The following is a 15,390-nucleotide window of genomic DNA, read 5'->3' as shown; positions in this document are numbered from 1 at the left end:
GATTTAGAATTGTGATCAGATCTTTTAAAACTATGAGAAAAGTTGTTGGCTCCTCTCTAGATTAAAAACAAGCTGAAATAAATTAGACTTTATGTTGAAAAAAGCAAGCCAGCTCAACAACCTGTGTGCCAACTTTCTCCTGTATAATTTGAAACAGTCAAGCAATAAACTCTGAAAAAAAATTTCGAGTGGAAGCCTTGAAAACACTTGACTCCAGCTTTGCTACTGGGCACCATAATAAATCCAGAAACTTAAAACCCCAGATACACTGGAGAAAGAAAACTTTCAGTGGGGTATGTAATGTATAGTCTAATAGGAAAGCCTAAGAAGCAGAAATCTCTGCTACAGTTGAAGTCTCAGATATTGCATTCCCTAGCCTCTTGCCTCCCCTCCTTACCTACTACGTTTCATTCCTTGCTACAGTAAGGATTGTGAACAGCATAGCACAGAGGATGGGGAGCGTCCCGTTACACAGAAGCTGTTCTGGGAGATTCTGGGAAGCAGTGAGGTCACATGTTTATAAAACAGAATGGAAAGATCACTGTGGATAATACTTTTATGCTGACTGTGTCCTAAGGATAAGGCTAAAAACAATCTTAGAGTGAAGAACATTTTAATATTCTATTAAAACAGTTGTAGAAACTTGATTATCATATTGTTGAGAAACATGATCGCCAATAAATGAAAAAACAAACAAACAAAACACTAGCAAGGATGTTTTCAAGAGGACTATAGACACTTCTAGTAAGTCAAGCAGACTGACTTTCCCTAAAATTGTCAAGAAAAAATGTGCAGGGTAATGGTTTTGCTCAAAATCACTCCTTGTGATTAAGGGTGCAGACGGCTCCTCTACTTAAGACTGTATAAAGGAACATGTGTCTATGTAAGTTGAGTTTGCTAATACAGCATAATTCTCCTGGTGGTGGGGCAAAGGACAAGCCACAACAGCTTCAGTACTTTTTTACTGTCACTGTCCACAGGCACAGAGGGGACAGCTGACAGGCTTTCGGTATGCTGTTCTTACACTGATGTGGAGAGAACGGCATGTGCCAGTCTGGCCTGGGGCAAGAGCAGCCCAAGTCTTGGCTTACTTTCTAGAGACGGCCATGCTTAGGATCCAGTTTAATGGACTTCAATCAGAAGGTTATTGTAACGGCCACGGGAATCTGGGGCTTTTCAGTATTTCCAAAAGCTCAGCGGGAAATGTGCTTTTTACTGGCTATTAACCTTGCAAAAGTGAACTGAAGGGTTTTTATTTTTTAAATTCTGCTTGATTTACTCCAATCCAGTGTAAAAAGAGGCTATTTCACAATTATCCAAAAGAATAAATGCAATGATAGCAATTCTGATGACTATAAAATGAGAAAAATCAGAGTTAGGAAATTATTCAGATATACAAGATCTTGAGAGTACATGACTTATAGAGTGGAGAACTATCTACTCATTTCTTTACTCATTTATAAGAGAAAGAATTTGGACAAAGTGTTTAAGTGATTGAGTCAACACTCAAGTCTACTTTAAAGACCTAAAATTTTCTCCTCCTTTTAAGTGACTTTCTCTTTTTAAAATACTCCTTCCTAAGTTTTCATTTTCCATGCACTGTGACATGTATGCTAATTTACTAGCTATAGGTCCAACAATTTACTTGAACACTGGAAAATTGTGTTAAGCTGCCATCCAGAAAAGTCTTAGTATTAATAATTTTAAAAAAAGAAAGAAAGAAAAGAAAAGAAAGAAAGAAAAGCCACAGGGACAAAAGAATATGGTATTTGGGTATAATATCTGTTGCTGGAAAAAATTCTAAATTATTAAAAAAACAATAGGGGAACCTGGAGGTAGTTTTAAAATGACGGATCATCCCTGGCATAATAAAGTTTGCATGGATATCCCAGGCCCCCGTCATCCTTCCATCAGAGAACCAGATGTGCCCTCTTAATTAGGGGACCGGGCAATCAGGCAAATCCAAATTGAGGGGTATTCTGCAAACAGCTGTCACTGGACTGGAAAAGTACAGGAACCATTCTAAAATAAAGGGAACTTAAAAGACATGGCAATGAACACCCGGTCCTCATTGCACCCTATATTAAACAAACAAACAAACAAAAAACAAAAACAAAGTATACTACTGAAAAAACAAAGCACTAAAGGACATTGGAACAATCAGAACAATTTGCCTACACACTTGGACGAGTATTAAATGATGCTACTGGCTTATTCATTAAAGGTTCTGAATAACTGTTATGTAGGAGGATGTTCCAACACTTTAAGATCTCCTAAGGGTACAGCAGATGATGTAATGAAAGCACTTCTCAAACAGGAAATGGAGGGAAGGACGGAGGTAAGGGAGGAGAGGAACACTGGAGAGGAGAAAGTGGGGTTGGAAGGAGGGGACAGAAGCTGGTAAAGAGGAAATAAAAAAGTAACTGGGGAGAAAGGAGAAGGGAGGGAAAGAGAGAGAAGAGAGAAAGAGGAGGAATCTGAGGAGAAAGGTTTGTGCAATAGCAAACCCAGAAACAGGCTCCTTTGCTACCCAGATAGGGTAAAGGTAAAAGGCACGGTGCTTGTCCGACTCCTCTGTTTCTCAGGAGGTTTACTGCTTTCTAAGTGGAATGTAGGGGAGAATTTAGAGTGCTAGGAAGTAATCTTGTCTGTGCAAAAGGGAAGAGAGAAGCCCAGAGGCCAAGCTGTTTCTTATAATGCACGGCTGCAAAGAACCTCTTAGTTTTAAGATTTGACAGTCTGCTGTCTGCCAAAGGGAACAGGGCAAGTCAGAGAGTCTGAACTATATATGGGTTACATTTCCTCCCTTGGGACATAATGGTACTTACATGATTCTTAATTAAGAAGATAAATACTACCCTAATATTTATTTTTAAGGAAAGTACAAACTAGTTACACATTTGCTAAGGGTATAAATATTTTTGGAGTTGAAAAAAGTAAATAAAAGGTAAAACTGTTCTGATTTTAATGTTCATGTACATGTGTTTGCTGGTTACTGCTTTGCATTTAATTTAAGACAGCCTTTTTAATAAGCAGAAAATGTGCATTTTTATATTGTTTAAATTTTAATATGGATTTTTGTTCAAAACAACAGACATTCAGGCTACTTGTAAATGATACAAGATTTTTTGCTAATGAGGCATTATGTAGAACATATGCAAAAATCACAACTCAGTCTTCCAAAATAGACCACAACAACAGGAAAAAACATGACTTTAATAAAAAAGAGCAGCACTGGGATTTCACTTCAAAGCAATTAAGGGCTTTGGATAACCAAAAGTTTATGTCAAGCTGATGCCAAACCAAACTGGTCTATTAAACACATACTATGGAGAGTTTCTGTACTGTGCTATGAAAGGCTCTCTGCCATAAATACCGAGTGCCGCCACTCTGCAGATTACGGCTATGTTAGGTTCATGCTTGAGAAAAGGGGGTCCAACATCCAGATCAGACTTCTAGAATTTCAAATCTGAAATAATGTACCAGTGGAAGAGAAGTTCAAATATGTTTTCCATTTTGTGATTTCTCTCTATAGTAAATTATACCAAGTTTTACATTTCCCCCCAAGTTTTTCAATAATTTTCTATTAGCCTCAAAAATTGCTATTACACATAAAGATTTGAGCTACAAGTAAACTTAATTTTTAAAAAGCCTTGAAGACCTTTGTTTCTTTTGTTTTAAAAACTGTATTCAAGAAAAAAATATGCTATTCAACAGAGGTCTCTTTCCTTCTAAGCAAATGATGTGGAATCTCAGTTTTATAAAAATCATTGAGGTAAGATACTAACTAGCTTATTTCTTTGGCTTCTGTAGCAATTTTCCTTTGGACATAATTTTGTTTCTGCTTCTAAGAGTTGATGTAATAAAAAGAGAGACTGCTTCTTCTTATGTGAATTATCTAGTCCCACGGAAGGCCATGGCCTAGTTTCAAGGGCAATGTTCTGTCATTTGTTGGTCACATTTAGAGTAAGAAAGCATGTGGTCTTGCCTGTCAATCTTCTGCTCTGCTCTAGCCTGGGACTGAAGGACCTGAGTAGTTCCTTCTCAGTTATCACTCAAGCCTAGCTCTAGGATGATCAGCTCCATCTGGAACAGGAACAGTTAAAGTGGTTCTTCACCACCTTACACCTAACGATTGAGTAAAACTGACGGGAACATGTCCAAGCCTGAACCTGCCCCCAGTGCACGCTGGGGTTTTGTGCATGTGTGTGAACGTGCAGTGCAGAGAGGCGCATGCTTGGTACCTTTCTTAACTGCACTCCACCTTAGTTTTTGAGACAGGGTTTCTCACTGAACCTGAGCTGGGTGGCTGGCTGCGAAGTCCCAGAGAGTCTTACTTCTGCCTTCTGAGCTCTAGGGTTACAGGAACATGCTGCCACACCTGGCTTTTTACATGGCGCTCAGGATCCAAACTCTGAGCCTTATGCTTGCACATCAAGCACTTTGCTGACTGAGCCCCATAGTGCATTTTTCTCTTCAGATAACACCTTGATAACAATACTAAGAAAGCACATCCAGACATGAGGCCTGGTCCTGCGGCCTTGTTCATTATGAGGAACCATTCCTATTTTGTAAGGAGGCTGAGTCTAAAGCAATTCCTTCTGGGGAACATGATTAATACCTAGTTATTCAAACTGATGTAAAGCCATGGTTTTTAATTATGCCCCTAATTTATATATAATTCTCAAAAATTCCGTCTTTCTTCTGCTACACTAAAAGAATGCTATGTAATTTAACTAGACATTAAGATCTCCTTATATAATGTAGTTTTACACACAGCTTTTTAGGAGTAAAATTTATTTGAAATTATACTAATCTTTTAAATGTAAGGCGTTTCATGTATTTTTTTAGTATATTTAAACACAAGCAAGAGAGCTGGAGAGCTGGAGAGCTGGCTGAGCATTAGTGGCAGTGGCTGCTCCTCCAGGGGACTGAGTTTGATTCATAGCCCTATCATAACAGCTCACAACCACCTGGAGCACCAGTTCCTGGGGATTTGTCACCTTGTCTGGACTCTGTGTGCACCAGGTACACATATGATGCACAAACATACATGCAGGCAAATCATCTGTACTTATAAAAAATAAAATAAAAAATCCTTAAAACCCCCAAATCTACAACTACATACTCCTTCCTCATATTCTTCACATATTACCACGTAGGGTTAGCTTGTTAATACAAGATTAAGGCTGGGGATATGGTTCAGTGGGAAAGGCGCTTGCTGCCAAGCTGTCAGATGACCTGAATTGAATTCCTAGACCCTAGATGGTGGAAAGAAAGAAGCAACTCTCGTAAGTTATTCTTGTATTTCCACAGGTGTAAATTTCTGAAGTCTAGACAAGTGGGGTGCACAGAGGCCAGATCTGAGTGGCCGCCGGCCATGGGACAGCAAGGGAAAGCCGCCCTTCGCCTTCGCCACAGGAGTACTTCATACTGTTAGTAGGTCTACAGAATTTAAACTCAAAGAATATTAAATAGAAATAGAGTTTTAAAATAGTTTGGACTTTGGATCATGATTTAGATTTTTATGGATCATGATAAATTATTTAAAATTACCTTTGAGCATATCAAAGCGACATTTTGGTTTTAACATACCTCTGGTCTGTAGCTTGCTGTTCTCGAAGCTGAAGAAGAGATAACTCGATTTCATTTTCTTTCCTCTTCAACTGAGTTTTCAGGATCTCTGCCAAGTGCTCTAATTCTTCTATCTGGCCTCTCTGTGACTGAATAACATTTTCTCTGAAATGAAGAGTCTTGATAAGAATTTGCAGTTTGAGGAGAAATTTGTAGTACTGAAAGTCCATGTAAAGATAGTTCTTTATTATAATACAGGGCAAGCAAAAGTTAATAAAGTGGCTTTACTCCCTTTTTATAGACTGACATAGTGACAGATCTGATGTGATGACTGGGACTTATATCTGGGGCAATTCAAGAGATGGCCTTTTAGAAGATACTGTTCCAGGCAATGGACTGGACTGTGGTTGAATTTAGTTCAGTATGTACTGATCATCTACTGGATACTTGACAATGTAATTTAAATGTCTTGCTCTTTTATATGTGCACAGCTGCCACATCACCCAGTTAATACTTCAGAGAGGAAGCATCAAATGTGCAAACATAACCAGGGTTTCCAGCATGCCTTCCCTCTTCCTTGCCTGGCAGCATCGCAGTGCAGTGAGCCTTGGGAAACTGCTATGAACCCTAGCTTTTCACTTGATTATCTAAGAATGAGAAAACATTTAGTCTTTTATTTCCTTACAGATTGACTGATAGTGTGACTGGTCCAATCTGTATCATAGTTTTCTTTGGTAGTGTTCTAAGGTTGGTATCTTAGAGCACTGCTTCCTTTCTTTATTTAATGTTCTGATGATCCAGGTAAAGGCTTATGGATAAGTTCATTTGTACAATTCACTTAAACCAGCAGGCACTGATGAACTAGAAAAAAAGAAGGATGTAGCACAAGGAATGTTTCTGAGACCATGACATGATGAAGAACTCAAATCTCACAGAAGCATAGGAAAGCCAGAGCTGAAATCTGTATGTCAGATGCTCCCAAACTAGCAAGCCATTCCTATCGATGCCTCTCTCCTCCCCAAAAGGGCTGCGTCAGAGTCTAAAAGATTAGCTGTAACTTCTTGGGAATGAAATTTTGTCTCTAAGCTGGGTAGTGGTGGCGCACTCCTTTAGTCTCAGTACTTGAGAGGCAGAGGCAAGCAGACCTCTTTGAGTATAAGGCTAGACTGGTCTACAGAGTAAGTTCTAAGACAGCCAGGGCTACACAGTAAGACCCTGTCTCTAAAAAAGAAAAAAAAAAGAAAAAGAAAGAAAGAAAAAAGAAAATAAAAATAAAAATGTTATTGTCTCTAAAGCTCTAAAGCTGAGATTGCTAAAGTGATGGGACTTTAGGTTATTCCTTTGGTGGTAAAATTAACAGAAATCCTGCTGTCAGCTAGATAAACTATCCAGTCTCTGTATTTTACTGAGAACAAGTCATATAATGGCTGTTATTACTTCATAGAACTAGCTGTATTTTAGTAAAGCAAATTATTTATACATACTCCGATTTTGTTTACAATAAAGGAGAAATAGGGATCAAAATAAGACATAATCAATATACAAAGTTCTAAAATGACCATGAAAATGAATACATACAAATTTCTTATTTCTCCTCTGGCTTCTTCAAGTAAACTATTGCTGTATTTTGTGAGCGTGGGTTGTACGGTTTCTGCTTCATCTACATTTTGAAATTTTATACCTAAAAATAAAGCAGTAAAGTATTATGGAAAGAAAGTTAGAAGAGACAGATCCTTGATTTGTTCTAAGTATATTTATAATAAACACTACATGTGTTCTTACAAAGAGCAGAAGTGCAGGCTAAGGGGACCTGAGCCCTCAGCTACTAGCAAGTAGTACCTGAAACAGCAAAAAAGCACCGTCCCAGAACAACCCTGTTAAAGAAACCATCTAGATATAAGTTGATACATTTTGGGATTTAGAACTTCTATCTCAATTTCTGAAAAACTACCATTTTTTAATTTAGGGATTCATAATAAAAAACAAGGACATATGAAGGAAATAATTCAACCTTGGGTAAAACCAAATACTACTAAAAGAATGTAGTAATGAAATAACTGTTGACTTTCTACTGGACTCAGCTCTCTCCTTCCTCTTTAAGGATCTTGGTGACCAGTGGCGGGGCACAGGCTTGGGGCAAGCACCATCTCTCCAGTTCCTGTTTAGTGTTTTGGATAGTAGTCTTCTATATGTTATCATAAACATCCCTTGATCTTACATCCTTGATTTATGTCATTTTTTTTTGCTTATTCAATTTCAATAAGAAAATCTATCTTTTAAAAAAAGAATTCTGAGGGCAAATCAGCATTAAGATCTCTTAAAATAAAGCAGTTACCTACAGTATTTTCTAACAGAAATCATCACATGTGCTGCTATTTATGGGGGCACACATGGTCAGTCTCAGACACTTGGAAAGCTGAAGCAGACAGACATTTGAACACAGAAGTTTGAGCTAGCCTGGGCAACAAAGGGAGACATTCATCTTAGAGGAAAAAACATTACATGAAGTTTGACAAGGATAGTCCACTGGCTAAAGTCAGACATATTTTTAATTATGTACGCTAGTTTATAGGTCTAGGATCATTAGCATTTAAGAGACAAGTGTAACAAATGGTTCAGACTTTAAGTAGAGACTGGACCAAGATCTGTCTGAGACTAGCACACATCCCCTTGTCTTAGTCTTTTAAAGAATAATAATAATTCTCCTTCTTCCTTTTCTTCCTCCTCCTCCTCCTTTCTCTTCCCTCCTCCTCCTCCTCCTCCTCCTCCACCACCATCACCACCACCATCTTCTGTGTAATTGCTCACGTTTGCCTGTGCGTATTTCTGTGGACCATGTACACCATGGTCCTCACTGAGGCCAGACAGGATGTTAGATTCCCTGGAACTGGAGCTGTAGGTAGTTGTGAGCTGGCCTGTGGGTGCTGGGAACGGACTCAAGGAAGAGCAGCTGGTGCTCTTAACCAATAAGGGATCTCTCCAGCCGCTTGCCTCAGTCTTATGAGTACTTGGTGCAGGATTACAGGCTTGTACTGTGCCTAGGCACTAATGGTGATATTTTAAAGACATATGTATTTATAAACGCTTTTGGTTCAGTTGTTCTTCACAGTTAAGAGCTGTGTCTACATAATGTCAATCCCACCTGAACCAACACTTGCCATCATGTCGTCCCCATAGCAGCTGTCCCCACAGCAGTTTCAGGATAGAAATCTCCTTTGGCTAGAATCTTGGCTACAGCCCCACCTTAACCCAAGATAGTCCTAAAAAATCGGGCCCCTGTCCCAGAGCCAAGGGCAGCCTTGAAGAGTGTACTGCATATTTAAGATTAATGCTGAGAACTGCACCTCGGGTTTACTCACATGATATGATTAAGTCTCCATCACCATTTAGACACAGTGTGTGATTTCTGTGTCCCAGACTTTACACACGGGTAAGTGATTCTAAATCACAAAGAAGATACAAACACAGGAAGATATCTAAGTTTGTAAGTTGTGTTTTTAAAGACTGATGCTCTGTGGATCATTTTAAAAGCAAAATTTTTTTTTTTTTTAAATAGAGGGGATGGTAAACTGATCTCTTTGGTTTGAACAGTAATTTAACACAAGTAGCTTGCCATCTCAATTTAAAGTTTGGGCATTGCTTTAATGTAGCATGAAGGACCTGGCCGGCCTTCCATATCACCTTATCCACTAACATTTCTAGGTGAGAAAACTAAGGTTCAAAGCGGATGTGACTTTTTAAGGGAATGTCCCTAAGTGAGGAGCTCCCGCTTCCCTCCTCCTCATCTAACTCGACATATCATTCCATTTTATAGATGGGGGAAGTGAGGCTGCGAGGTCAAGGGCTGTCTTGATATAAAAGGACAATTCACGGCAGAGTGTATTTTCTGATTTATAATTCGCTGCGCTCACTTTGATTATACCCAAAGGCTACTGCAATCTCACGCTGCTGGCAACGGCTGAGCCCTTTCATCCTGCAGCTGCCTCCTGTCTGTGTGGAGGCCATACTGACTTCAAAGGCATGCTATCTAGGGAAGAGACAGTGTTAACATTTTGCTTTGGAAAAGAAAACTATAACATTTCCCCCCCTCTCCTTCGGTTCATATGGTGTTTCCCCTTTCCTCAATGAATTATAACTAACTAAAGGCTTACATCATTTTTTAATATCACAAAAGATGGTGGATATTTCTGTGAAGCATATTCCTAACAAAAATCAATTAGAACTAACAGTTTATTTCTTTCTCTAGGAGCAGCATTTTTAAAAAGCGACTTAACATATTTATATACTTTTAGTTTCATTTTAATAAGTTCTTCTGAGGATGGGAGGAATGGGGCCTTGCTGCCTAAATTGGTTTGGTCTATGAGATTACTTTGCTATACAGGTTTTACAGCATTCTTTTCAGTGTGAAGAGACTGGTGCCATGATTACTTTAAAGGCGGACGAGGCCTTTGCAACCATTGGCTCCAGTAGCTTTTACATGTAAAGGAAACTGCAAGTCAATAGAGGTGGCTTGTCCTTGTTCACCAGTGGCATAGTGCAAGAGTAAGAACCGGACATGTATATGTCTATTGTAGGGTTTGTTACTGTGTTACTGAATAAGCAGGAGTGACCTAGGCACTCCTGAATGAAGCCATCCTTGCTACAGCATTATGATCCGACAGAAAGCAAGCCTCAAACTGTTGCAACTCCCTTTTAGAGACATGTACAAACCTGAGTAAGAAACAGAGTGTGTGTGTGGTGGGGCACAGGCTCAGACTTACGTCCAGGGTTTGGAGGATGTTTTACCTTTTCCCGGGCATTCCTGCAAGCCCGCAGGGGCGCTTGCTTTCCTGCGGCCGGTGTTAATGCGAGCCTGCACACGATTGTACGACGCCTGCCTGTGCCCCTGGACCTGGAGCTGCTGCTTGGCTGATATTAGCCTGTTTTTGAGAACTTCATTTTGTCTTTCAAGCTCATGAACTTTTTCTTGCAGCTGCTCAATCATTTCCTCCATTTCCACATCTCGTCCCAGCCGCTTGGGGCCGCCACCAACCCGCTCATATCTTTTCTTGTCATTAACTAGCCGTATTAACTTGGTGGCCATTCTAGGGAAATAATAAAAAGATGAAAAGGAATGTGAGAAGTGAGCATAAAATGCATTCTGTTGAAAGGAGCATAATCACTGTGAAGACTTCAGTGCAGAACCTGAATAATAAATTTCAGGTTTTGATGTAACTATTACTGCCTGTGAAGAATCCTTTGATGATAATTGAAACCACTGGGCAACAATCTGCTTTATAGCACTGACAAATAGCAGTTTCCTAAGGCTTATCATTTAAGGTTAGTAAAGAGAGGACACATATTTACCCCATATGTTCCAGAAATGCAATTTTTAACGCATGACCTTATATAGGAACGCTGGATACACTTAAACATAGTCTCAAAGTGTGGATGTGGTGGGCCATGTCTACATCTCATGGTGAGTTAGAACTTTTGGAAAGTGAGCTAAAATTATGCAGATTTAGGTAGTATAGTATCTTATCTTTCTATAGGATTAAGACAAAGAAACACATAAAAGTGATGGAATTCACAGATGGACACATATAAAATCCAACAGCAATTTCAAAGGAAACCAAAATGTGACCCTAGATGTTGATTAGTGCTCAACAAATGCTTGTGTTTAATTTCAAAAAATAATCATATGCAAGGAATATTATCTAAATGACACTTCAAGTTTTTGACATAAATTGCTCTCCTGACATCCCAGGAACTTATACCTTTGACTCCTTCCTGTTTTGATAAAAACTGGTCAGACAGAACAAAAGGCAGAGTGGGCACATGGGGTGATGTAATATACATGCATGGAAAACATGCCTGACAATGAATGGAAAAATCTTGGCAGGACAAGAAAGAAAAGGTGGCTTTGATGAGAGACACAAGTTCAAGACTTTACAAAATTGGTCGCACATCTTCAATAGCTGATTCTAGTTTATAGTGAATCTATTTTTATAAAGACCCAGACAGGAGATTGGAAATAAAAACACACTACATTTTTCTTTAAGTGGGGTTTGCTTTATTTTAGCATGGTTATGGACAGAAGCTTTTACTTAAGGGAACAAAAGTGAAATAAAAAAAACCCTTAATAGCTTTGGGATGTCATAGAACAACATTTTCCCCCTAAGCAGAGTCTTCTGTTTCTGCGGTAGTAATACATGTCTATCTACACTTCTGGCTACCCGGCTACAGCATGTGGCATCAGGGAGAGCTCTGCATAACAAAATCAGTGAAGATTGTTTTCTCTTTCCCTTGAGGCACATCCACTAAGGATGCTTTATAAGGGATATTGGATAATAAAAACCAAGATCCAAGAGAACCACAAACATCCTAGTAAAATAATCAGTGGATTACTTCCTTTCCTACCCAGTCCAGTATATGATATATCATTGGGAAATATGGCCAGGTATCATCATGCAGCAAAAACACACTCTTCCTTGCCCAGTAATGACTGAGTTTAGAGTCCTGTGCCCTATTTAGAGTCCTATCAGTAAAAAATAAGATATTCATCCAAATGGAAAACCACTTAAATATTTGAATATTTATTATAGGAAGGTTAGCACTTAGAAACATAGATTGCATTAAAAAGAAAGGTTCAGATTTACTATGAAGACCAGCCATCTGAAGAATGAGGAGTGATTTTTAGTGGGTATTGATAGTGTCTTCAGGTTCTTGACATCATGATGCTCAAGTAAACTTTGTCAGAGGATATCGGACTGCATGTGCTTGTTTAGTCATAGGAATCATTTTCACTTGCTTAGGTAATTAATGCATTACAAGTCATCTGGTGAGACTCAAGTACTTAAAAGGCAATTTATAAAAATTTGTATTCGCACAAAAGGTGGTATTAACTCACACCTTAAGAATAAATGTAATGTCTGTCTGTCTACGCATGGATCCAGGCCAGTGTGAGTGGGTTAGGCTGAAGAAGCACCTAGAGTTGTGGGCCAGTGTCCAGTGGGCAGGCAGTCCACAGCCTACCACAGTCTCGGGGGGAGTAAATGGCCTGAGCACAGGACACGGGGAGAAAGACACTAGAACACATCCGTGCAACTTAACTCCTAGTGCAGTTCCCCCTCTTCCTCCATTAAACTATGTGGCTCACTAATAATTAAGTTGTTTTATTTTTTGGATAGGACAAATTACTAATAAGGTCAAGGTTGTGAATTACATTCTTTTACTGACCAATTAGGTATCTAAAGAAAAATAAGTTTAGTGGTCACAGACTTCATGTCTCATTCTGTTTGGTAGACCTGAGTGTGTTATTGGTCAGAAATGAATCAGGCACATCTTACAAATAGCAATTTCTATGTTTCAAAACCAACTCGAAGTAGAAGGCTTGCACCTGGATGGCTGGTGGGTTTGAAAACGGTCTAGAGAGTAGAAAGTGAGTGGGATCACTTCTTTATGTCGAATTCTAAGGAGAACGCTATCTCCTTCCTTCAGTGGCTACCTTCCTTTTTCTTTGAACCTAGAATAGGACTATAAATACAGATGTGTGCACGTCTGTCTCCGAGGCCAGGCACTCGAAGGATGGGCACAGTATTTCTGAGTAAAACACAACTACACGGAAGACATCATTCTTGCATACATTTTCACACATCCATCAAAAGTGACAACGTGCTTTTTCAAAAATGGCACAGCCTGTTTGAAATAAATACAGAACCAAGAGTTATCCAAGTGAAGCTAAACATGACCCAGACATAAGTGATGTTTTCATTAGTAAATCCCAAATCATAAGGGAACACATATTCTAACAAGTTGGAAGAGTTAATTACTTTTAAAAATTTTTATGGCATTTAAAAATATAGATGCTTGGCTATCTGCTTATTAAGTCATAAATATTAACCCAAAAGTTATTTATAGATCTAATATACTCACGGCACTCTTAGCTATTAGCTGTGTCCTTTCAAATGGTAACTTCAGACATAATAAACACAATCCTCTAGGTTTATTATTCTACTTTGTAAGATTTTCCATTTTTAAAAAATTCTATTTATTTATAACCTGCCTGTTCCAGAAAAGACTGAAGGTGGGGCTTTCAATTAAGTTTATAAAAAACTATATCCTTCAAACTTTACAGAGTTAAGAAAAAAGCTAAAAGCTTTTTATCATAACCTTTTAATTTTATCCTCTTGCTTGCGGGCATGCTGTTTAAGTAAAATGTTCTCATCATGCAAGCGCAAAAATCTGTCTTCCAGTTCTTCACGACTGACACGTGACACTGCCTGGCGAGCCTTCACTGTGCGCGCAGTTGAGGTTTCTGAAAAAAATGCCAAGGTAATTAATTGTAGCATCACTTAAAATAGTCTCTGAAACCTGATAACTGTTGCTATTAAAATAATCTCTGATGCATTTCTACTTTGCATACTTTTTGCTTTTCCCATTTTTTGGTTTTATGAGACAGGATTTGATGCAGCAGAGGTTAGCTTCAAATTTGCTCAGTGGCTGGGCTGACCTTGAACTCCTGACCCTCCTGCCTCTACTTCCAAGTGCTAGGATCACAGGCATACACCATCACACCCAAATTTCTCTCCTTTAGACCTACAAATTAAACTGTGTTTTTTTGTTTTTTAGAAAACTGTTCATGCCACCAATCTTCAGTGAGATCTTTGTGATTAATGCCTCACATATAGTATTAGGGACCGGAGCAAGAGCTATTCACTGGCATGGACCTGATCACTTTTTCAGAGTATAGGAGGGAACTGGTTCAACAGATTTCTAATTCCTATTCTGAGTGCTGTAAGCTCTTAGTTAGCCGGGCTGCCCAGTCTTTTGGGTTTGGTTTATTTGATTTGGTTTTTGAGACAGTGTCTTACTAGGTATGCTCTGACGTGCTTTTAGATTAACTATGAGATGGATATAATTTGTTGTTTTTAAATTTAGGTAAACTTAATGACTTGACCAACTATGAGATGGTAGAACAAACTATTTGACTTGAATAGTTTATAAATTATTAACTATTATAACAATCAAGTTTATAAAAAACTATATCCTTCAAACTTTATCAAGACTTTATCAAAACTTTATCAAAACTTCAAAGAACTGTTTATCAGAACAGGGGGATCTTGTCTAGCATGTGTGAGGTTCAGTCTCTAACCTGGCAGCAAGAAATCTTTCTATCTGCAACTCTGTATGTATTTTTTACAGAGACAAAAATGAAACAAGTCAGGGAACATAATATTATTAAGACATTTTTTTTTCTGAGCTAGGGAGCTAGAATATAGAAAAATATAAAACAAATACAAATTCCCCAGAAATAAAGAAAAACCCCAAACCTGTGATTTGAAAGTTTCACAAATCACTTCTCTATAAACTGTTTGATATTTTGAAAATTAACCTTTTGATCTGACATTGTGGTATATACTTTTAAAAATTCCCAGCTCTAAGGAGACAGGCAGGTAGAGAGATCTGTGAGCTTGAGCCTAGCCTGGTCTGCATAGTGAGTTCCAGGCCAGTAAGACACGGTCTCAAAAACCAAATCAAATAAACCAAACCCAACAAATGTCTATAACTTTTAAGTATATACACATATTTAATTTCAATCGATTTAAAAGACTGAGGGTGGCTACTGATGTTAAGGTTTGGACGTATATAATACCAAAACCCAATTTTAAAACATTTCAAATGTAGTTGTATTTGAATACCTGACACTGGTTCTACTATTTAAATAAATCAAAGCCTAAACATCCTTCCTTCCAGTAATAGGTGTGGTCAATTTGTTCCTAATGAAGCATTTTCTAAGGCAGTTAAGCCTGGCCTCAGACATTGTTATAATTAAAA

At 38.4% G+C, this 15,390-nt stretch overlaps 1 protein-coding gene across 1 annotated transcript in view; it reads right to left on the bottom strand.

The window, feature by feature from the left end:
- The window catches only part of Rpgrip1l (RPGRIP1 like), a 97,487-nt gene that overhangs the window by 78,368 nt on the left and 3,729 nt on the right, over positions 1-15,390 (bottom strand). The window contains exons 3-6 of the mRNA XM_052166100.1: positions 13,726-13,870; positions 10,360-10,658; positions 7,153-7,255; positions 5,596-5,739 (exon numbers count right to left, since the gene is read on the bottom strand). Coding sequence (XP_052022060.1) covers positions 5,596-5,739; positions 7,153-7,255; positions 10,360-10,658; positions 13,726-13,870 — 691 coding nt within the window. The remainder of the gene's footprint in view (positions 1-5,595; positions 5,740-7,152; positions 7,256-10,359; positions 10,659-13,725; positions 13,871-15,390) is intronic.

This window comes from Apodemus sylvaticus, chromosome 21, assembly GCF_947179515.1.
Source record: "Apodemus sylvaticus chromosome 21, mApoSyl1.1, whole genome shotgun sequence".
Classification (NCBI taxonomy): Eukaryota; Metazoa; Chordata; class Mammalia; order Rodentia; family Muridae; genus Apodemus; species Apodemus sylvaticus.
This window is presented reverse-complemented; position numbering and strand designations above follow the sequence as displayed.